At 35.6% G+C, this 22685-nt stretch overlaps 2 protein-coding genes across 7 annotated transcripts in view; one reads left to right on the forward strand and one right to left on the reverse strand.

The window, feature by feature from the left end:
- The first annotated feature begins 738 nt into the window (after positions 1-738).
- LOC117577482 (frequenin-1) overlaps positions 739-22685 on the forward strand; it is a 28435-nt gene continuing 6488 nt past the window's right edge. The window contains exons 1-3 of one of the 5 annotated variants that reach the window (XM_052003134.1): positions 739-832; positions 1297-1433; positions 19959-20183. In XM_052003134.1, coding sequence (XP_051859094.1) covers positions 20120-20183 — 64 coding nt within the window. In that variant the 5' untranslated portion in view covers positions 739-832; positions 1297-1433; positions 19959-20119. Of the gene's footprint in view, positions 891-1296; positions 1434-13293; positions 13524-19958; positions 20184-22685 lie in introns of those variants that run through there. The other 4 variants (XM_034262362.2, XM_034262363.2, XM_052003145.1 and 1 more) reach the window with 4 other exon arrangements.
- LOC117566984 (uncharacterized) lies at positions 3791-4637 on the reverse strand. Of its 2 annotated transcripts, XM_052003116.1 has the most exons (2): positions 4299-4637; positions 3791-4240 (listed from the first exon to the last, which is right to left on the reverse strand). In XM_052003116.1, the coding sequence occupies exons 1-2, from the start codon at positions 4374-4376 to the stop codon at positions 3863-3865; spliced, it is 456 nt and encodes a 151-aa protein (XP_051859076.1). In that variant the 5' UTR covers positions 4377-4637; the 3' UTR covers positions 3791-3862. The 2 variants fall into 2 exon arrangements, with proteins under 2 accessions (XP_051859076.1, XP_034102544.1); XM_034246653.2 differs by having other exon boundaries at positions 3791-4633.

Below are 22685 nucleotides of genomic sequence, written 5' to 3' on the forward strand. Positions count from 1 at the left end.
TTTTACATATATATTTATTCAAATAGTTTCCTCTATTATACATATTTATTTATTAATTTACATGTCTTAATATTTTAAAATAAATTTTTCAAATAAATTGAAATAAATCGAATTCTCTTTAAGAATTTCTCGGGCTGCAGGTATTTTGTAGTCAATACTCATTGTTTGCAGCGTTGGACGATTCATAGTAAGAAATTCGAATTGTTTTAATTATGGTGTGTACTATATTTAGGCAAGGAGACCACCAGCGGTTGCAACTAATGATGCTGCTCGCTTATAGGCTATGCATGTAGTATTTCATCTGCAAATGATTTCGCTTCAACTTGTTATATTGGCTGGCTAAGTTGTTATCGATGCTGCCGTCGTTTCTGTTGTTGTTGTTGTTGTTGACTGTTGGATTTTTGCAATTAGTCATTGCAAGTAACGAGAGCAACAACAACTGTCGGCACCTGCACAAAAATGCAAAAGTCAATACGTCCCCACGCTCCACTCTCTCCAATTTGCCAGTCTCCATGCTCTGCTCTCCACACTCTTCACTTCCCAATCGCCACTTCCCATTCCTAAATACTCAATCTACAATTTCTTATTGTAGTTCCGCCTACGTCGACGTTGCTTTCCGCTGCTGCTTCTGCTTCTCCTGCTGCTGCTGTTGACGTCGCTGCTGCTGCTGCTGTTACTTTTGTTGTTGCTGCTGCGACTGCTGCTGCTGTTGCTGTTGCTTTTGGCGGCTGCCACTGGGCGGATTTAGCGGATTGTGGGCCACTCGTTTGCCGTTTGCCATTCGCATAAGTTGCATGCTGGGCTCTCGCCTCTGCCTCGCCTGCTTTTCGCTGTTTGCCTTCTCCTCATTGTTATTTTATTTTCGGTTCGCGCGGTTGTGCATATTTTAAGTACACACACAAACACACCAACTTTTTTTTCTCTCTCTCTTTTGTAATGTTTTTTTTTTAGTGTTTTTTTTTTTAGTTGCTGTTATTTTTCATGTGCTTTATTTTCATTAATTCTTTTGGTCTGTAGAAATTTAGAATTTTCTTTTGCGGCGGCGTCGGTTGTCGTGCAAATTCGCGTTAGCCCGTTTAGTTATTCCGTGTCCTATCGTGTCCTCTCTAATTAAATGTGCGCGCTAATGCGCTAAATGGTTTTGTCACTTTGTTTAAGCCACACTCTCGCTCTCTCTCTCTCTCTCTGTCTCGCGGTGTGTGTTTTTGTGTCCTATCTCTCTGTGTGTGGCCTACAATTATAATTACTTAAGTTTAATCAGTTATTGTTGTTTCATGTTCAACTGTTCAACCACAGCATTTTACAATAGTAGCGGCAACAAAAACAAAAACAGCTACAAAACAACAAAACAATAAAGCAACTATTCTAACAACAACTTGACCACACACACACTCAGTTGGTCAGTCTGTGGACGTGACTACAGCTGCATACAGGTATGTTAATGCGTCATATAATATGCTATACTTTATACCCACATTGTGTGTGCGTCATATATAGGCCACATGATATCATAATTAAAACGCAAGCCTAAACGCATGAGAAAGTGGCAACTGTGCGTTCTGTGTGTGTTGAGCCACGAAACCGAGAAAATGCCCATTGAATAACTTAAAAGAACAATTCACGTACGTACACGTCGTATGCGTAACTAAGAACGCTTGATTGTGAAATATGAAAATGGGTGTAATAAGCTTCTGGCCATATAAGGTTGCGGCCAGAATGCAAATTTTGTTTCGGTAACAATTCATTGCGAGAGTGCTCACCTATCCAGTTTGCCTATTAGCATTATTATTGTCACGCACTGTTTAGCCTTTGTAAATTGAGAAGTCAAATCACAAAATGAATTTAAAAGCAAGAGAGAACACTCGAAAAAGCAGTTCTCTGTTTTCAAATCGCTTTCTAGCAATATAACAACAGTTTTGGTACAAGCTTTGAACGTCATTGATTGATTAATTTAATCAATAATTGTTATGATAATCTGATATGAACACGACAGGTTACACCAAAATTAGAATTTGTGTTATAAATAGTTTCTCTAGTTATTCAAGAAAATTTCGATCAAACTAAGTAACAAAATAAGTAACAAACAAAAATAAATAGTGATTTCCTCATAATTCTTTAGATATGTATAATTAATAAATTGATTAAATTAATATAATCAATGCATACGCAGTTTTTCGGATTACAAACAACACGAAAATGTGTTTCATGAATACTACTTGGCGTATACTTAATATTAAGTATACGTATTTTAAGTATAGGTATGAATGTATAACCTTAATTCGGAATGTATATTGCTAAAAATATTACGATCAATGCATTTGCAGTATTTCAAATAACAAAAATGGTTTTTACGAATACAACGTGCCGTATACTAAATATTATGTGTACGTATTATAACATTGGAAAAAGGTGTTTAAGTTTTCTACACTGTCAACTTATTGAAATGTAAAAAAAATACCGAAGAAAAAATTACATTAATTGCAAAAACGCGTTGCGTATACGTAATTTTAAGTATGCACCAAGAACGTACCATGAAATTGAGAAGACAACTTTTAATCCCAAGTATACAATTTATGTGATTTCCAATTTGTTCAACTCTTAACATACAAAATAAAGAATAGGAAAAATTTGATCGCGTAGACAAAAAAATTGTGATGCGTATACTTAATATACTTAGTATACACCGCTTACCACGAAATAGCGATAAGGATTTTGTATATCCTAAACTCTCAGCTCAAGTAATATAGAATCCATAAAAAAAGCGTATATCGCGATTTCATGAAAATTACGAGGCGTATACCTAATATTAAGTATACCGCGCGTACTACCAAATTGAAACAAGAATATTGCATATTTTACAATCTCAACTCAGGAAACATATAATGCGGCTAAAAACAGCAAAGATGCCGTTTTTTTGAAAATTTCACGTGGCGTATACTTAATATTAAGTATACCACATAGAACAACGCAAACATAAAAACGAGAAAATTTGTATAATACATAAATCAATAACACAAATTTGTAACGGATAAAAACAAATCGCACAACATTAAAAACGAACAAAAAAATTTAATTATTCTAGAAAGAATTTGACTTGACTAAGCGAATGTATAAAATATATACAAAAAATATATATTCTATGTATTGTATATGCATTTAGCGTGTATGCTTTTATGTGTTTATATATATACGTTTAATTGTGTGTGAAAATATGTGCTAGGATATGTGTTAGGGCGAAGGGTGTTTCTTTTTTTCTTTTGGTAGACATTTACTCTCGACTAAAGAAGCGTTCATGCGTTGCGTTCCGTTGCTCGCTTGGTTTTTTTTTTGGCTTGGCGAAACTGACTTTTAATTGCAAAAAATGTGCTTAAATAAAATGAGAATCGTGTAAATAGAAATTTTTAGATTTCAAGTTTCACAAATGAACAGATCATTAGAATAAGCTTGAGGTCTATGGAAAATTTAGTGGCTACTGTGAGAAAAATTATACAGATTCCAGAACAGAAACAGCGCGTTTCGAAATTGCGGGTGTAACGGAAAAAGGCGGAATTATCGTGAATTTGTATATACAATAAAATTCACGTTAAATACGCTGCGCTGCTCTGCTCTCGTGAACAAAAGCCGCAATGTAAATGTGATCTATTTGAAATTATTAGTCCAAATTTGGATAGAGTGAAAGTGCAAAATACTTTGAGTATAGCAAATTGGATTGTTTTACTGGCCATTTAAGGCCTTTTTGAGTCAGAGGCGGTAATGAGAGCAAGACAGATAAATTAAAATATCATTGAAATTGTTTACATTTTATTGATGATTTTGTAACAAGGCCATTTACATGGGTTAAAAGTATTTGTAATTTTGAAATCTAATACTGCATACGAAGTCTGCGTCTGCGTCTGCGATTCACCTCTGGCAATTGACCCAGCAACAGAAAGTCAATGGCGAGACGCCATTTGGTCTCTGACGCCTCGATGGCGAGCAGAAACCACACGAGTGAGATTATGAATCGCATTAGGTAGACGGCATCATTGATGAGCCAAGCCGAACAACTGGGACAGAAGTGAAATACGAATCTTGACCAATTGCCTTGCGAAGTGGCCAACATATGCATGATTTGATGGCAAAAATTGAACAGCGGCTGCCACATTGAGAGCAGCACATAGTCGACCACAAAGAGAAGGCCGAATGTCTCTGGCAGCAACAAGAACTTTCGCAGCATCAGCGAACAGTGCCTTTTGATCCACTGTGGCCGATAATGTAATAGGGTTAACAATAGACCGCTGGTAAAAAATACTGCTGACCAGTTGCGTGGCTCTGGCTGAGCCGCTTCGCCTTCTTCGGACAGGCTGTTGGCATTCAAAATGCGTAGCACATGCCATTGATTCCACTGCATCGCCAGACCGAGAGTTAGCAGCAACAGTGACTCATAGAAATCACGCACCAGCTCGGCGGCTTGTCTCTGCACTCTGCGTAAGCGAACTTGAGTCATTGCTCTGATGTGTGTGTTAACAATTTGGAGTTGGGAAATTCAGTTAATGTTATTCCGATTTCAATGGGTTCTTTTTGCAATCAAATTTGTAGCCAGTGAAAGCTAATGCTTAAATGTAAATTCTGGAGATTTATCTTTACAAATAAGTTTGACAATCTTTGCAGAGCTACTATTAATGTGAGCATAATATAACATGTTTAATATGTTGTTGCTAATAACATATACATAAGTAAGTATTAAGAATATTTAGATTGCATTTAAAGTTTGTTTTGTTTTTCTTTTTTTTTTTTTGTTTTTTTTTTTAATCCCAATATTTAAACTGGTTACTGCTACCTACTTATTTGACAGCCCAACAAATTATACATCTGATTTTTGTGGAATACATCAATAGAATTTTAATACAAATCATTTTAGAAAAAATTAACTTTAATATTTCTACTTATGTTATTTTAACTTGTTTTGTTATGTTTACATTATTAAAATACAAAATGTATTCACTAAAATCGACGTATTTAATATCCATATGAGGCGAATGACTTGCAATAAGTTGCAAATCAAGCTCAGTCGCAGATAAGAAGTTTCGGCATTATTTTGAGATGCTTGAAAAATGTGATGTCATGGAAATGTCTATATCCCCTAGACAAAAACAAGATTTTGTTGTGATTTTGATAATAAATTGAATGAAATCGACATCTTTGTCGCCTCGTCCACGAATGGATAATGTGTTGTTACATTGTACAAGCCTTTTGTGGTCTCGCTATATGCCATTTGATTGTAGTGCTGCTTTCGTGGTGGCTCGCTTTCGCTTTCTGTTTCTGTTTCGGTTTCGGTTTCGGTTTTGTATTTGGCTTTGGGTTTGGGTTTGCGTTCTATTAGTTTGCCTAGCTGGTCTGGTTTGGTCCTCTGGTCGTCTCTTCTTATTGTGTTTGGCAAATCGTTTGCTATAAAGCCAACTACATAATGTATCTGTAGGCGAAGACAGTGGGCCATTGGGGGTTGTGTTGGTGTTAGGGTTGGGGTTGGGGTTGGGGTTGGGGTTGGGGCACATAAAAATGCTAAACCAGCGCTATGCTGGCGTCGCAGAGGCAGACATCCTCCGACTCGTATGTAAGCTTCAATGAGTTCGCGTGTGTGTCTCGCTTTGTCTATGTGTGTGTGCTTGTGTGTGTATGTGGAAGAGGAGAGGAAAGCTAGCTGGATAATGCGTGTTTTCCTTGATTGCATGCTTCGATAGGAGGATATGAGGCGACTGCAAACATGCCGCTCAACATTCCATCTGCTTTTCTTTTCTCTTCTGTTTTGTTCTGTTCTTTTCCATTTCTTATAATACCCTGAAAATGCGACCCCAAAAAGGGTATATTATATGACAAATTAATTAATATATTACTGTGTAGCAAATTTACTTCTTAAAGAAACACAATTGCCAAATGACAGGGTATCAGGCAGTCAAGTTTGATTGGATCAATTCATGCTTGTTTTTGCTTTTGCTTTTTTTGTTGTTGATGAGATTATCGTGATTTTGCTCATTTGGTTTTTGTTCATTTCTGTTTGGCCTTTGACCCGACTGCTTTGTCCTGTACTCTCGCACTTATAATCATTTGCCAAAGGCCAAGCAAAGAACTTATTGAGATTTCATGATTGTAATACACGAGCTTACAAGCTCTTCGTCGCCGTCGCCGTCTTCTGTTGACTCTCGAATGTCGATTGTCGATTGTCGACTGGCGACTGTTGTTCGCTGTTGTTGTCAGGGCTAATTGATTTCCAACTGCAAATTGTCGATGAGCTGTTGGCTAAGAGGTAACTCGGGGACATGCCAACAACGTAACGCAACGTAACGCAACAAAAGCAAAAACGACAAAACAAAAACAACAAGCAACAACAAGAACAACAACAAAATTTTAATTGTGCTCGGGCACAAGGCACACACATACACACACACACACACACACACACACACACACACGCTGAGTTGCCTTGCGTTGCCTTCATCATTTGCTGAGGCCAAAGACAAATGAGCGAGCGCCCCGAGAAATATGAATGAGGTCAATAATTGTTTACACTACACTCAAATGCTGTTTACTTGCAGCTATCCAGCAAACGAACGTACAGTGGCTGCCAACAGTCCAATTTGCCTTGAATTTTATGATCTATGAACTAAATGCTAAAGTTCATATTATGTAAGCATCTTTTAATATGCCACTAATTAGTTTTTATTATTAATTTTTATGAGCTGTGGAAATATTTGTGATTATTTGTAGATAATGTGACGCAGAGAGAGAGAGAGAGAGAGAGTTGCTCTATATTTATATATTAGTCGCTACGTTAATTGAAGACAAAATTTTAGAAGAAATTCTTTAGTTTACGAAGGATTTTTCAATTGTTTTTAGTATTTTAATTTGAACCTTTTTTTATGATGAATCTTTAAATTGGTTTTTATTTACTTTGTATAAATTTATCTAATATTGTATGGTGTAGTAAATTGACAAATATATTGCTATCGACATAAATTAAGGAATTTAATTTGATTTATTTCTTGAGATACTTTGTCAATATTTTCATACTACAAATCTAATCAAATTGAAGACAACATTTAATCAGCATTTTTTTAGTTTTGGTTTACATAGTTATAAATATTTGTTTATATTTGAATTTGATTATTATTTTATATTATATTGCCTTTTTTTGCACGTTGAAATTATTTGTTAAAGATTGAATATTCTTTATTCACTTGACCAATAAATTTTGACAGTTAACCGAAAGCTTGTTAAGACTGTTGCTACCTTTAATTGGAATAGTAAAATGATATATAAATGTATTTTAAATTTGTATTTCATTCTAATGATTGTGGTCAACTAATCGCTGACTTTTTCATTATTAAATTATCGGATAATTAGTCGTAAATATTAAAAATTCAATAGTTCAGCTTTAAATGTGTATTTCATTTACAATAATAATTATAATTGGAACAAATTTGAAAAGGATAAAATACAGTTTTTGTTTAGCTTTGAATTCACATTAAAAAATGTTATCATATATTTTTCAATTTGATCCACTGTGTGGCGGAGGCAATAGTCGGAGCAAAGGGCTGGGATGAAAACGGCAAGATGGCAAAAAGTCGACGCGGCGACTACGTAGACGGTTAGTCGGGTGACCGGATGAAGACGGTATGGCAAAGAGTGTGGGTATGTGTGTGTGTCGTGGAGAAGGGGGAGACTTGGGGAAGGGGTGTTTGGATGCCGCTAGTAGACACCTTCCAGAGCTTGCTCAGATTTAGCCTACATGCCATGCCTCCTCCAGCTGCTTTGGACCATTTGACTACTCCAGCCTCTTGTTTTTCTCTCGCTCACATTATGCCCAGCATGTGTGTGTGTTTACTGATGTTGTACACACACACACATACATACTTTGGCATATTTAGACGCTTGCACATACTCGTCGTTGAGTATTTATAAATATATGTACATACTTAAGTATTTAACATTGATTACTCTCGTACACTGCTCCAATTTTAAATCAAAAGAATATGGCATTTTCATTTTAGAGCTATTTCGCGAAAAGAATAACGAGCTGTTTATTATTTTTTCTTTTAGAACATCAAAATAAATATTTGAAATTACCAAGTGTTCATGCAACTTGTTTTTTTGGGCTTAAAGTCCTGATTGAAAGCCAAAAAAGAGAGCTCCATGGCAACCGATTTACAAATGAATCGAGCTGCCAATTTGGCTGCCAGATTGGTAATCGCATTTCTCCGACCTGATTTGCTGTGGAATTTACAACTCAGAGATGTCTCTTTGCTTTGCTGAGTTCGCAATACGTTTTCTATAAGTGAGTCAGACACACACATACACACACACACACACGCATACCATATACACACATGTGTGTGAATGTAGATAGAATGCGGTTAATTCGGCGGCACACAAAAACCACAACTCAGATTGATACCTGATGTTTTTGCCATATATGTATACATATATAGTATTGATTGATGATTGACGTTTATTATTTTTAGTATTAAAATTCGTGCTGTGAATGCGAAATGAAATATCAATCAGTCAAATTTAAGGCACGTTAGATATTTCGAATATCGCCGCTGATCCATCATTTCTCCTCGACTTTTCAGCATGTTAAAAAGAAAATCTTATTTATTCCGTCTTTTTAGCGGCAAAAAGTTCTTCTCTAGTCGTAATTAGCTGCAGTTAGTGTGACGTAGTAAATTGCGTAAATTTTCTCAATCTTTATAAGCAAGTATTACACTTTTTGTCAAGAATATATCAATATCAAGAATATATATTCTTTATGGAGTCAGAGGTGCTGCTTTCTGGCTTTTACATACATTTCCTGCAGTCACAAAGATATGCATAAATATTGAAAATAAAAAATTTAAAAACTGCCGAACCTCTTTTGAGCTAAAAAGTATTGTATCAAGGCAGCTGTTGTATAATAAATTGTTCGCTTACCTTCATACACGTATTTTCAATTTGTAAACCGTAAAGTAGGCAAAGCAAGCATTACATTATTAATCAAATCTTGCGGCTACGCTGCTCTGCTCTGCGCTGCTCTTCGCTGCGGCGTCAGTGTTAAAGTGGTGTATTAAATAAGTAGCCTGATTATCGTCCCAATTGGCCAGTTCAACTGGGTTATTATGTTATTTAAAAGCCACGCGACGCATGTTAAATTCATAACATAAAATGCTTGGGCTGCTTTTTGGATGCCCAACAAACAGCGCTGAGGTCACCGGGTTGGAATTTGAGCTGAGCAGCAGCAGCAGCAGTAACGAGGACGAAAACTACAAAACCAGCCAGGTGAAAATAATTACAGAGAATTTGAAAATCCCATGAATTTGATATGCGGCTACGGTAAAGAGAAATGACTAAATATTATAATAGTTTCACTATTAATTAATGGTTACGTATTTTACTAAAAATTTATACACTTAAGTTAATATTTCCATAGCGCAAATTAAAAGTTTTATATTAAATATTTCTTTTCATCAATTATATTTGATAAACTACAATTAATATTTTTAGTATCCACAAGATATAATTAATAAAAATTAATTTCAAATTTAGAAGCAAATCTAAATACATATTATATCAATTTCATCATTAATAAGCAACTGTTTCACTAAACATCAGTAGTTTTGTTGTGATTTAAGTATACAGAAGGAACAAACTTGCTGAAATCAAGAATAAAATCTTGAATGAAGATTATATAATGTTAAAATTCAACCAAAAAGTTTTATTTTTAAATCACACTCAAAATTCTACAAAAAATATAGATTGCTTAATCTTTAAATTTAAGATTGTAAACTTGTTTCAAGCATGGAAAGCCCCAAAATTGAACCAAGTACGTAAACAATTAAAATTTAGTTTTAAAATAAAAAAAAAATTGTTTGTTTTGTTCGCAATATATTTTACACATTTATGTATGTTTTGAAAATATTTATTGTTTTTTACAGCCTAATCTTGTGAATATTTTCCAAAATGTCATTTTTAAATTCTTTTTGAAAAACAGTAATTAGATATTGTACTGTGAAATTTCAAAAGTAATTAATAAACATTTTTTTTTTCTGTGGCATATTTAAGTAATATAGTACTCGAATCAAGAGACAATTGAGAGATAGTTAATAAAAGTCAAATCTAGATAATGTGGATGTACACATTAAAAGATTTATGTTTTAAAAAGCAAAAAACAAAAACTCTGTCCACACTTTAGTTAAAATGGCATCGACGCGAAACTTCGCAGCTCTTAAATTGAATAACATCTGGGGGTTTTACAAAATACAGACATCTGCAAAAATACTCCATTACATCATAGAAGAAAATGAGCTTATTGGCGAAGCCGCGAAATGTGTTCTGGAATCTGGCTAATATTCCGAGTCTGACACAATGTTTTCTTGCCATTTGCCGACTTCAAGATGCTTTGCCATGCAAACTTTGACCCCGAATTTGACCCATTTGTTGGGTGCCCCTCCCATTGCGTTCACTGCAGAAAGTATTCAGCCCTCGAGCTGCTTTTGTTTGCGCCGCGTGATTTTTGAAAACGGGCTGCAGAATTTTATACGATTCAAGCAATTTCTTCTTATTTTTTGTATTGTATTGCAAATGCCAAGTTAAAGTTCAGAAAACGTTTTCACTGTGTCTGATAAGTATTTTGTTAGCCAATCGAGCCAATGTTGTTATTGTTGTTGCTCTTTTGGCATGGTTAAGAATAACAACCATCGAAATTTTGGGGAGCTCAGTATCGCGCTCAAGGAAATGAGTGTTGCTGATTTGACGCATTTAGATTAGATGAGATTTCTTTGTGTTTTTTAGCTGCGGGCAGGCGCCAAAACTGCCGCCTATGAACAGAAGCTTAAAGTTGCCGTCGTCCTCAACGAAAGCTTGTGGTGAATAGAGAGAACGAGAGAGAGAGAGAGAGAGAAAGCTTTTTCAAAAAATGAACGTGGTGGTTGGCAATCTGTTGTCTGGGATGAGAGGAACTAAGGACTCGTCTCGTAACGTCTCGTCTCGTCTTGCTCGCTCGCTTGCGTAGGAGTTAACGCTCGTAATGTCAATTGGTTGTATTCCAAGCTTGTGTGCGAAATTTTTATGCCGTTAGCCCGTTGAAAACGCTGCCAGCAACCGAGGTATAATGAAGGGTATATGGGAGAAGATAGTAATAATAATAATACAAATTTACATAACTGAATTAAATATGGCATAAAAATAATAAGAAAATACATTATTATTATTATTATTATTATTATTATTATTATTATTATTATTATTATTATTATTATTATTATTATTATTATTATTATTATTATTATTATTATTATTATTATTATTATTATTATTATTTAATTATTATATTTTATGTGAACAAGAGGGTATCTTGTAGTCGAATACAAATCTCTCACTTTATGCCTGTGCCTTTTTCTTAGCGTTCGCATCCCAGACAAAAGAACACACTCTCTTACACTCACGCACACACACACATACAAGCTCACTCGTAGCGCCCGCGTACATATTAATGCGATAATATTTCGTATACGCAGCATGGGCTGATGGTTTACATTTTCCGTCTTCTTTTTTTAGGTCAGGTAGGGAACTTAAATTAATAAAAATGATAAGAGAAAATAACAAAATGCATAACGTAATTAAAAATTTCACAACAAAGAAAAAAAACAAAATATGTGTGCTGTACATGTAGCACATGACTTGAAAATGCGAACAGGATGCTGGAAATTAATCTAACTCTTCATTAAATTAATTGATATTAATGAGCGACTACTGACTCATAAAAGAAAGCTCACACCAAGCGACGATAACGAAATGTACGAAGTGAATCAAATGTGAGCATGAACTCGCAGCTGACACCCGGTGACAATTCGACTGCAATTTGCAGTGGGTGAGAGCGAAAAGACTGTCTTTACCCCATGACAATTTCAAAAATTATAAATTAAATTTAAGGTACTTTAAATTCTAAACTTAAAGTGTGCTTAGTTGACAACTTAAATTATATTGCTTCTTGCACTCAAATGCAAATAACTATTCATTATATTTTGAATTAAATTTAAAGATATGGATAGATAGGAAGCTAATTTGAATGCTTTTCAAATACAAAAACGACTTTTCTTTAGATTTTTAAAATAAATTTTGGCCCACATAAATTTATTGTTAATCAAAGTATAAAATTAAATATATATAATGATAAATTGTATGTTAAGTTCGAGAATTGAACAACAATTTTTCTCTGTTCCCTAATTCTCTCATATTTTGAAAAGTATCTCTTAATTAAAATAAAATATTTATGTGAAAGAATGTTACTTTAAAATTCGTAAAGTGATTTTTAAAGCAATATTTCCTGCTAATTATAAGAAATATTTATAATAAATTGTTTAAAGTTGTAGCCTCCTCGCAAAGTAGAGCATACTTTTCGGCTGAATGGAATTTGTATTCAACATGGGCGAGAGCATGAATAAGCTAATTTGACTTCCCCTACTTCTCCTACAAATAATAGCACGTACATTTATTTATTTAATGACCTTTCCACACAGCATTCTACTTTGTTTTTTTATTGTGTTATTTTTTTTTTTTTTTTTTTTTTTGGTTTTTGAAATGAACAAATTTCCGTAGGGACAACAAATCACAATGCGTCAGCTGATTTAATTTACTGTTGCACATTTGATGTGGTGGCAGCTGACAAAGTGAACAATGAGTACTAGAGAGAGAGAGAGAGAGAGAGAGAGAGAGAGAGAGCGAAAGTGAGCAAAAAAAAAAATGTGCAAGATGTGAGAAAAGCAGCGATTAATTAAACTATTCTGTCGATATTATATGTGTATGTATTTGTGTGTTTTGCCTTTGGCAATGTCGGGCACTGAGCGCAATTTCCATTGCCATTGGCATAGAAATTGCGATTGCGATTGCGATTCCGATTGCGACATGGCGATGGCGATGGCGATTGCGGCTGAAGCTGTGGCTGTGGCTGTGGCTCTGGCTGCTGTGTCCTGAGAGACGGACTCTGACTGAGGCTTTTTTCGGCAAATCGTTTTGAAAGCTCGCTCCGGGAGCAAAGTCCAACTCGCTTCTAAAGAGCATAACTTCACAATCTCTGTGTGTGAGTCTGTGTGTGTGTGTATGTGTGTGTGTGTGTGTGTGCGAGTGTTGAGCTTCCTCGTCGTTTGGCTCCGGTCGTCGGTGGTATCAACAAGGACATTCGACCTACTGTTGATTGCGCACCGAAGCTTTTCAGTTGATTTTCAGACCCTGCCAAGTACGGAACACGAGTGCTGCGATTGGTGGGGTCAAGAGCAAGCGAGCGAGCGTCTAATCTAAAGCATACAGCGTGTTCTTATTTTCTTTTTTTTTTTGCTCGCTCCATTCCTCTCGAATTCCAAAAGAAAAACATTCAAAATATACAAAAAATAACCGAAAGAATTCAATAATATTATTGTCATTTAACAATTGTGTGTGTGAGCGGTGTCTGTGAGTGTGAGTGTCTGTTTTTCTCTGGCGTCCGGCTCGATTCCAATTGTTGGTGAACGTCGAAGGTATTTCCCAAGCAATTGTTATTGTCTCTTAATCTTTTCGTTGTTGTTGTTTTTGTTGTTATCGACATGTTATGCCATTTACAATACGTTTGTTGCTTTTCATATTTTTTTGTCGTGTAACATGTGCAAAACAGAAAAAAATAAGAACCAGAAAATGTCAAGTGTATTTGAGTAAAATATGCAGAGTCGTCGACGGTCGCAAGTATGCGGCTGACTTATTGATAAAGCCACACAACACACACCCAGATAAATTTACAAAAATTTGCACCCACACACACAGAAAGACAGAGAGATAGAAATGCCGAGACAGACGGATGAATAGTCGGACAGACGGAAGGGAACCTTTGGGAAGACCGCACTGAAAAACGACTCTGACAACTTAACGACTTACTTAGTCAAATAGAGAGAGGTACGACAACGGCGACGACGACGACGACGACAAAAAATAACATTGCCCAAAAATATAACGAGTGGATGGCATGACAGCGGAAAGACAGAGACAAAGAGAGAGAGCGAAAGAGAGAGCGAGTTGAGTTGAGTTGGTAATGGGAGATTTGAGAGGGAGGGCGCTGCATACGTTGAGTGAAAAGGCAGCCTAATAGACTGTCGGACCAGGCCAAAAAGGGTAACACCCACCCCACACACACACACACACACACACACACACACACACACGTATTCAAAATGACAGCACAGAGAAGACACTGTGTTAATATATTCCAATTTTTGTTGTTGCTCTTGTGTGTATGTGTGTGAGTGTGTGCTCTTCTTGTTTTTCATAGCCGAACCGAAAAAGGTGTCCGAAAAATGCCTTTAGAAGCTGTGCGGCCATTTTTGCTTTGGGGCCTTTTACTCTTCGACACTTTGTTGTTGCGCTTTGCCACCGTTATATTTGCCCACAGCGATAGTCTTCTTCTCCTTTCGCCTCTTCTTCTTTAACTTTTTGTTGATTCTGTTGCTGTGGCGGCCGCTAAAGTTGCCGTGGCTTCCGAAATTGAATGAATATAATCAAATCAGAATGAAAGAGGTTATGCAAATTTTCTTACGCGCGCGTGTATTTGGCTCCAACTTTCAACTCTCTATCTTTTTGCCTAGGTTCCTCTTTCTAATTCCGTTTCTCCCACACACACACATTCTACCTCTCTCGTTCTTTCTCTCTCTTGCTCTATCTCTTTCGGTTTCGTGTGCAAAACTTTCGGCGGATAGTTGTTTGTAGCTGGGAGTTACAGTAAGTTGTTGTGTTGCTGCTCGAAATTTGCATAATTTACAACGCTAGGTAATAGCCAAGAATACATGTGTTGCAACATTTTCTTCGAAAAAAAAACAGAGGTCTCGCTTTTTGCTTTTGCACTTTTGAGTTTCCAAATTTCACATTGAATGTTTGAACTTTCGGGCCTCTCTCATTGCAAATAACTCGTAGTCATTGTGACTAGACCAAATAGCAACAACAAAATCAGCAGCAAAAGGAAAAAATTGTGTTTTGCATGTCGAGCACATCACACACGTAGTCATCGTTGCATCGTTTAAAACAATCACATGACACACAATACATTAAAGCACTTCCCTCACATGATATAAGACACAAAAAGAGCAACAACATCGTTTACGAACAACTGAACTGTCTGTCTGTTATTAAGTATACGTATTTTTTTGTCATGCCACTTGATTCGCAACAAGGACAACACAATAAAATTAATGGCACAAATAAAAACAAAAGCAATCGAATACATAAACATAAGCAAGCGAAGAACGACAGCAAGATACTCTAAAATCGCATCGTAAATAAAATCGACTACATTTTGCAAATTTGACACAAACGGAAACTCTTAAATCACGAGTGTGCAAAGATAGCTCACGAATATAGCAATATCATTAATTATTTGTCTGTAGGTGTGCTATAAATGACTAGATTTAAAGGATGTTTAAGTACCGGGTAATATTTTATTGTCTGCGAGTGTAAACTAAAAAGTGCAAGTCATGGGAAAAGAAAATTGCTTGCATAGGAGCAAAACAGGTTGGAGTCGCAGAAATACTGAGAAACTAACGACTTAGTTGATCATAAAAATACGATAAGCTTACTGCATACAATTATTATATAAATTCCAATATTTCGCAAATCCAAAATATTTTAAAAGCATTCAACTGTTCTTAGATTAAATTTCAGAAATAAGTTTCTTGAAACTTGAGTAAAAGGTAGAATAAATTATGGAGAAACTGAAATATATATGTATATGAAATGAATATATGATTCATATATTCTGATAATGCCAAACGTAAGATTCAAGGAGAAGAAACTAGCAGAGAAACTTCAGCATATATTGATAATACTTTTCATTTTGCTTATATTTATTTATTTAACGCTCAAAATTAACAAAACATTTGAGTTTATTTGTTAGATATCAATATGAAGTATTTTTCTAATGCCAGAAGTGATCATAATCATGGAATCATTAGGTCTATGAAGAAGAAGAAATTGAAGAACTGATAAATATCATTTATATATATATTTTTTTTTTTGTTAATGTCAGTAAAGTTATATTTAAAGCAAGAAAATAGCTTTCAAATAAAACAATTTCGTAAGGAATTTGATATATATTATATTTATATTAATGATATTTTAATAGAGTTTTCATTTTGAATTTTATCAAACAAATCGTTGCACACTTAAATAACAAATAAATGTAATATATATTTATTAAATTGTTTACAATTGAGCTTTAAAATAAAACAAAGGTATTACCTAATTATGACACATTCATCAGCTAAGTTTTTTAATAAATATTTTCCCTCATTTACTTCATTGCTTTTGCTATTGCATAAATAACTCTCGACCTCTCTACTGGGTTTCAGTCATTCGCCATCTGATATAACATTGCTTTAATCCAGACAAATTTTCAATCAATTATCCCAACATTCTTTTTTTTTGTGTAATGTATTCTCTACACATTCGCGTAACATTTGCAGCCAATCTAAGATTGCCCAGCTGCAGGCTCTTCTGGCCTCAGCTATCAACCACTTTTAATGTGGTTTTTTTGGTCTGCACCCAAAAAAAAGAGGCATAAAAAAAAACCAACAAATTGTCGTTAACACTCGTTGGGCAATGTGCTGGTGTTTCGTGTGGTGCTTTTTGCTTTTTTTTTTACGCCATCGTATCCATCGTGTTTACAAGTCGCTTGGCAATTATTCAATTTAATGTCCGACGCCATCGGGCATTTTATATAATTTGAAATGCACGCAACAGCAACAGCAAAAGCTTCACAACTGCACTTCTAGTATATCCGGAAATAACGTAATGTTTTGCAAAAAGTCCATTTTACTTTGAAGGGCAGAGAAGTAGGGGGAGAAGGAGGGGCGGAGGGGGCAACAATGAAGTCTATGTGGGGATCCATGTAATCGACTTTTCGTAGCGTTCACGTGCAAGTGTTTCTGCTCTGAGTAATATGACAATCTTCACATTCATTTCATTCAAATTTCGCCGTCTGACAAATACAGCTTTCGCCTTGTCCATTGCCTTTGGCACAAAACAACTTCCGTCGGCAGTATGAGAAAGATGCCTGGCTACGATATTGCTCCACAGACATTCTCAGTTCTCATATTATAAGATATATTATAGAAACTTGCCCCGTCAGAGTTTGTTCTCTTTGTTGACCCAAGCCGGTAATTGCTTTTGTCTCATCGCAGTGACAAACAATTCTAATTGAATCTTTTGCTGCTACGTGTGTATTAATTAGCTATAAAAATATGTTGTTTTTGCTTTATGCAAATAATATTGTTTTCAATTAACTAATAATACATTGTTTTTTAGTTGCATAACGTTAATCAAATTAAGCGATTTCGTTTTGTCTTCTTGCATTGATTCATTGTTTTTATTACAAGAAAGGGAATATTAAATTGAGCAAAATGCTTGCAACAGGCAGCTGAGCAACATTCCGCAACTGTATTTGTTTATTGCGATTTATTTTTGTATATCTGGAAGCACATAATCATAAATTTTTATACCAGATACCAGAGAGATGGGTTTGACTGTCTCATGAAATATGCATGAGTTGCGCAGGATATCTTATAGTCGGGCACTTTCCGATGTGTTGTGGTTGGTTGTTTGGTTGTTGTCGCAAAAATTACAAGTCAACTTATTTTACGAGTAATTTAATTGAGGCGCCGTCAATGCCCCAGGCGGCAGTTAAATTTGGGCCACATCCGTGGAGAATTGTTGTCGTCCTTTTGCGGATTGCTGTTGCTGTTGCTGCTGTTGCTGCTGTTGCTGTTGCTGATGCGTCGAGTTTTGCGAGCATAATGTGCGCACGTTGACAGTGCGCACCTGGAAATTTCATCAAAAGTTGCCTCCTGCGCCATTTCTTGCTCTTATTTATACTATTCCTCTCTGGCATCCGGCATTCGACATCCGACATGGTCATCAAATTTGTCCGCAACTTGTAAAATTGCGAGCGTCCAATGCGACATGAACACAAAATATGAAAGTGCCAGATGACGACAACGAAGCACAATAAAATAATAAAAAAAAAATATACAGACACAGACCCAGCGCATTTTGTTTGTTTACTTGTTTTGTATCAAATGAGGAGAAGAAGCCTCCTTATAACATAAGACTTATGAGCGCCGTTATTTCTGTGATTGCGTCATACTCAATTCTGGCAAATTTGTCATTGTTTCAAGTATTCTATTGTTGCTCGTGTTTATATCACATGCAAGCTTCGGCTTGCTTCTAAAGTCACTTAACGCCTCATGCTTCGATGAGCGAAAAAGGATTAGGATTTTGGAAGCGTGCAAACTGTGGCTGCATACAATATTATATAAGCTCAAGGAAGTATTTATTTTTACTATATTTAAGTACGAGGTCTGCTTACGAGCTTATACATATGTAAATAATTTGTTGTATGCATGGGAATATACCGAAAACTCAAAATTTAAATTTTTATTACTTCACAGATACCCAAATCAGGGATATATATAGTATATGTAAATTCCGAATTGTCTTTACTCAATATAAGCGTACATAAAACGGCATCTCAGTTTTTTTGGGTGATAGTCTGGTATAATTGGTGTTCTGTGGTATATTTTGTAAGTAGTAGTATTTCTCTACAGCCCTCGGTATATTTTCAAACATTTTCAGAATATTTCGCTGAAATACTTTTGAAATAATATCACAATGTGTTGTGCGCTCTTGGCTGAAGCTTTCTTAATTGTTTTTATGTGTGGGTATAAAATTGTGTTAAATACGAAATTTAAATTGAATATAGCTCGAATTTTCAACACTGCGTAGAGATATCTTTGGCAGTTATACATTGGATTGATTGATTCATAGATATCCAATAAGATGGAAAATTTCTTGATTTTTTATAGAAATTTATAATGAGTATTTTGCTCTGATTGTTCTAATTTAACAGTGTAATTATTAAATATAAATGTTTTACATAATTCGATATTTTTTTATATTTTTAACAAAAAATGTTGTATTGGATCAAATTATGAATTTCGTGTAGTTAAAAACTAAAAATTTTATTTTATTTATATTTCATACTTATAATAATTTTGAGATATGTTTGCAACTGCCAAACTCATTTATTCTCTGATTTTCTATTGCAATAACTTTGACTCTAACTTTGTACACAAGGAAGATATTCGCCCAGTTTGCAATTGTGCTTTCTAAAATTAAGAAGTTAAATTGCATATTGCTGCCATCGCTTCAGATGCTTAGTTAAATCATCTGGCGAGGTCGACTGTCAGAATTATAGTTTAGTGAAAAAAACTTGAGTTCAGATTTCGTCAGTTTATATCATGGCATTTATTTTAAAGATTTCTTTGCATTTGCTTCTGTGCTTTATTGCAATTGTGGAGCGAATATCGTGGGAGCCACGACGAGCTGAAAGAAACACACAAAAGTTGGCGAAATAGCGCAACTTGACTGGCTGACTGAGTGACTGAATGAATGAGTGAGTGACTGACGACAGCTCCTTTTGCCAACGTCTAGGCATTGTCCCTGGATGTTGTCGTCATGTCGCTGCTCACCTGCAAGTGTATGTGTGTATGGGTGTATGTGTATATGGCTATGTGTGTGTGTGTGTTGGTTGAAGAAAAACACACAAAAAACCATTGCTGTCATGCTTAAATATCAAAGTACATTTTGCTATTCATCAACGGGTCTGTTGCCCGCAGCGGCAGCGCTCGTTGCTTGCTTCGTGGGTGGTTACTGGGTGGGTGGTGAGTGGGTGGTGAGCGTGGTGAATGGCATGGGCATCGTGGTCTTCCATGACCATGGCAGGTGCATGGGCTGTGGTTACTGCATGATGGATGACATTGCGCCTTCAAAATGTGCCTGACTCGCAGCTGATATACACTCACACTCACACACACACACACATAGGGACACGCGCGCACTCTTACATATCTTTAATCTCTTGTCACTTATTCTTGCAGATTGAAACAAAGACGATTTGGGATAAGGCACGCGCCTTCAAATACCTGTTAACGTTCGCTGCCCATCGCTGACCCAACCCCAACCCCAATACTAGCACACACCACCCCACTTATACACACACACACACACACGCACACACAAATAGCCCATCGGCAACACAATGGGCAAGAAGAACTCCAAATTGAAGCAGGACACCATTGATCGTCTGACAACAGACACATACTGTGAGTACCCGACAAAAAACCATATATACATAGTATCTTCCCTTAACATCCTCTTCCATTTTTTGTTTGTTTATTTTGTCCCCTCTCAAAGTCATTGGTGAACTGTGTTCTCGTGCTTTTGCCGTACACAAATCATTTTAGTCAGACTCCTCTGCCTTGAACTCCATATGAATTATGGTGTAGCATTAAAGTATTTCATATTGCGAAATAAGTGCAACTATCTGTTTTCTGTTCTCTCAGTGCTCTGTACTGTGGCTCATTGCTTTGTGTCCACAACTACTTGCCAGCAATTTATTATTATACTCTTTGTGCATTAGCAATACAATGGGTCAGCTAGACTGTTAACCTCTTCAAGTTGCATTTTATGCGTGAAATATGAGACCCTCTAATCGAGTCCTTTTTAAGAGAGCATTACTTATTCAGACAAGAATAAAGCTTGGTTAACTGAGTATACAACTTATATGATTTGGCGATGGAACCCAAAGTTTTTCATTATTTCATTATGGCAAAGACAAAGTTTATAATCTAAAGTGTGATTAACAAAAAGAAGCAGCTATCTTCGATGATTAGAAAAATATATTAATTTCAGTTTATTTAGCATTGTTGGTACATTAATTTGAATAACCAGTATACATATATAAGGTAGTCAAAAAAGTCGCGGGGATATTATAATGAATTTTCAATTGTTCATCAGTAATCAAGGTAAACACAATCATATATTTTAAAGTCGTTTAAGACATATTTAAAATTGACATTACGAATTTCTTAATGATTAGCTAATAAATATCGTAGTTAGAATAAACTAGAGCTATATTACTCTATAAAGCACAAAAAAAACGTTTAAATTTGTGTTTACTATAGATAAAATAATACATTTAATACACAAGCCATATCGAAGCAGTTTCCTTTTTGTTTCCTTTTCCATTTTGTTTCCTTTTCGTTTCGCTAGTAGCCTAATAAAAGCACTTTGACTTTATTTGAGGGTCATGGATCAAAGTGGCTTCGTTATTGGCAATACCTTTAGCTCGATATTTTCGTTGGCTCTGCAGCCTTTTTTTGTTGGCTTTCGTTTTTTTTTTTTTTTTTCTTTTGCTTAACTGTACGTGTATCAAACTAAGAGTATGCTGCTTTGCATATCAAATCACAAAAAAGAATAAATTGTGCAATGAACCGAAAGTTTGGAAAGTCTGGCTGTTAATCAATTTGAATGAAGGTTGAACTGGTCTCGGCAATTAGCTAAAATCAATATGATTTCCATACTCATACTCGAAACTCACATTCGTAATGCAAATTGCGACTGAGAAAGTGAAAATTGGTTGGCCATTTGAACAGCAATTATTTGGCAGATGCTTTGGTTATTGCTCTGCAAAAATCCGACATAAGTTTCACACACACACACACACACACAGAGAGATAAAAGCTGGCATATGGAAAATGGAATAGTGATGCTCGTCATGGGTGTCCTGCGCCTTGAGGCAGACAGATAGAGAGACAGTTCATTTTGCACACGCATTGGCATCCAGCCAGTTTCCGGGGCACTCAAAATACAATTCAATGTAGAAATTATTATTGCACTTGTTCTGTTTGTTGTGTTCAATGCAAGTCGAGATCTGCTTCACTGTCACGTTGTCACTTACTCTCTGTGTGTGTATGAGTAGTCAGACTCACACTCGCACTCGCACTCGTACTCACACTCGTATTCGTATTCGTATGAATGGACATTCAGCTTGTCTCCTCATGACATTTTGCTTGGCATCAAACGTGTAAAAGCAACAAGCAACAACAAAATCAGTTAAAGCTCATACAACAACAGCAAAATATGCTTCTTCTTTTTCCCTTTCCCCCTCTCCACTTACACTAATGCCCTAGTCACTCCCTCTCCCTCTCTCTCGCGCGCTATCTCTGTTTGTCTCGCTGTGGTATAATGGCTGCCAATGATGTTCGAGTGCTTGCTTGTGCTGCTTTTCCCCACGCTCCGTTCACTCTTCGTTTTATTGGCAAACTGGCAACTTGACACTGGTTCCAGTCATAGTCAACATGCTGCATAATATTGTGCCAGCTACAACGCGGGCTCTTGCAAAGTGCTTTAAACGAAATGAAATTAGCTGTAATTAAAAATCCAAATGGCACATTATTGCCTTATACACATATGTACTCCACATATTCATATTTCACATTATGTTTAATTACGCAACAAAATTAATATCAGAAGTCGTATAGTTTTGCCATTCAAATTCATATTCTATTGTATATTTGAGTTATTTTTTTATTGATTTATTTATTTTATTTATGTTTTTAAATGTCTAGTGTTAACCGCCAAGATTTAATTTTAATTTTTCTGAATCATTCTCTTCATTTTAAGATCAACTAAATGTTTTTATACGTATCACACTGAATGGGTTGTAGTTAATTTACAATTAGCAGTAAAACTGAAGACAAAAGACAAATTATGTTTCACAATTTAACTTAAAAAGTGCCTTGAATAGTAACACAGTTTTAAGG

This window comes from Drosophila albomicans, chromosome X (assembly GCF_009650485.2).
Source record: "Drosophila albomicans strain 15112-1751.03 chromosome X, ASM965048v2, whole genome shotgun sequence".
NCBI classification, from domain to species: domain Eukaryota; kingdom Metazoa; phylum Arthropoda; class Insecta; order Diptera; family Drosophilidae; genus Drosophila; species Drosophila albomicans.

What these genes read in the sequence shown, in the direction of transcription:
- LOC117566984 (XM_034246653.2), bottom strand. Translation starts at nt 4,486, where the DNA reads ATGACTCAAGTTCGCTTACGCAGAGTGCAGAGACAAGCCGCCGAGCTG.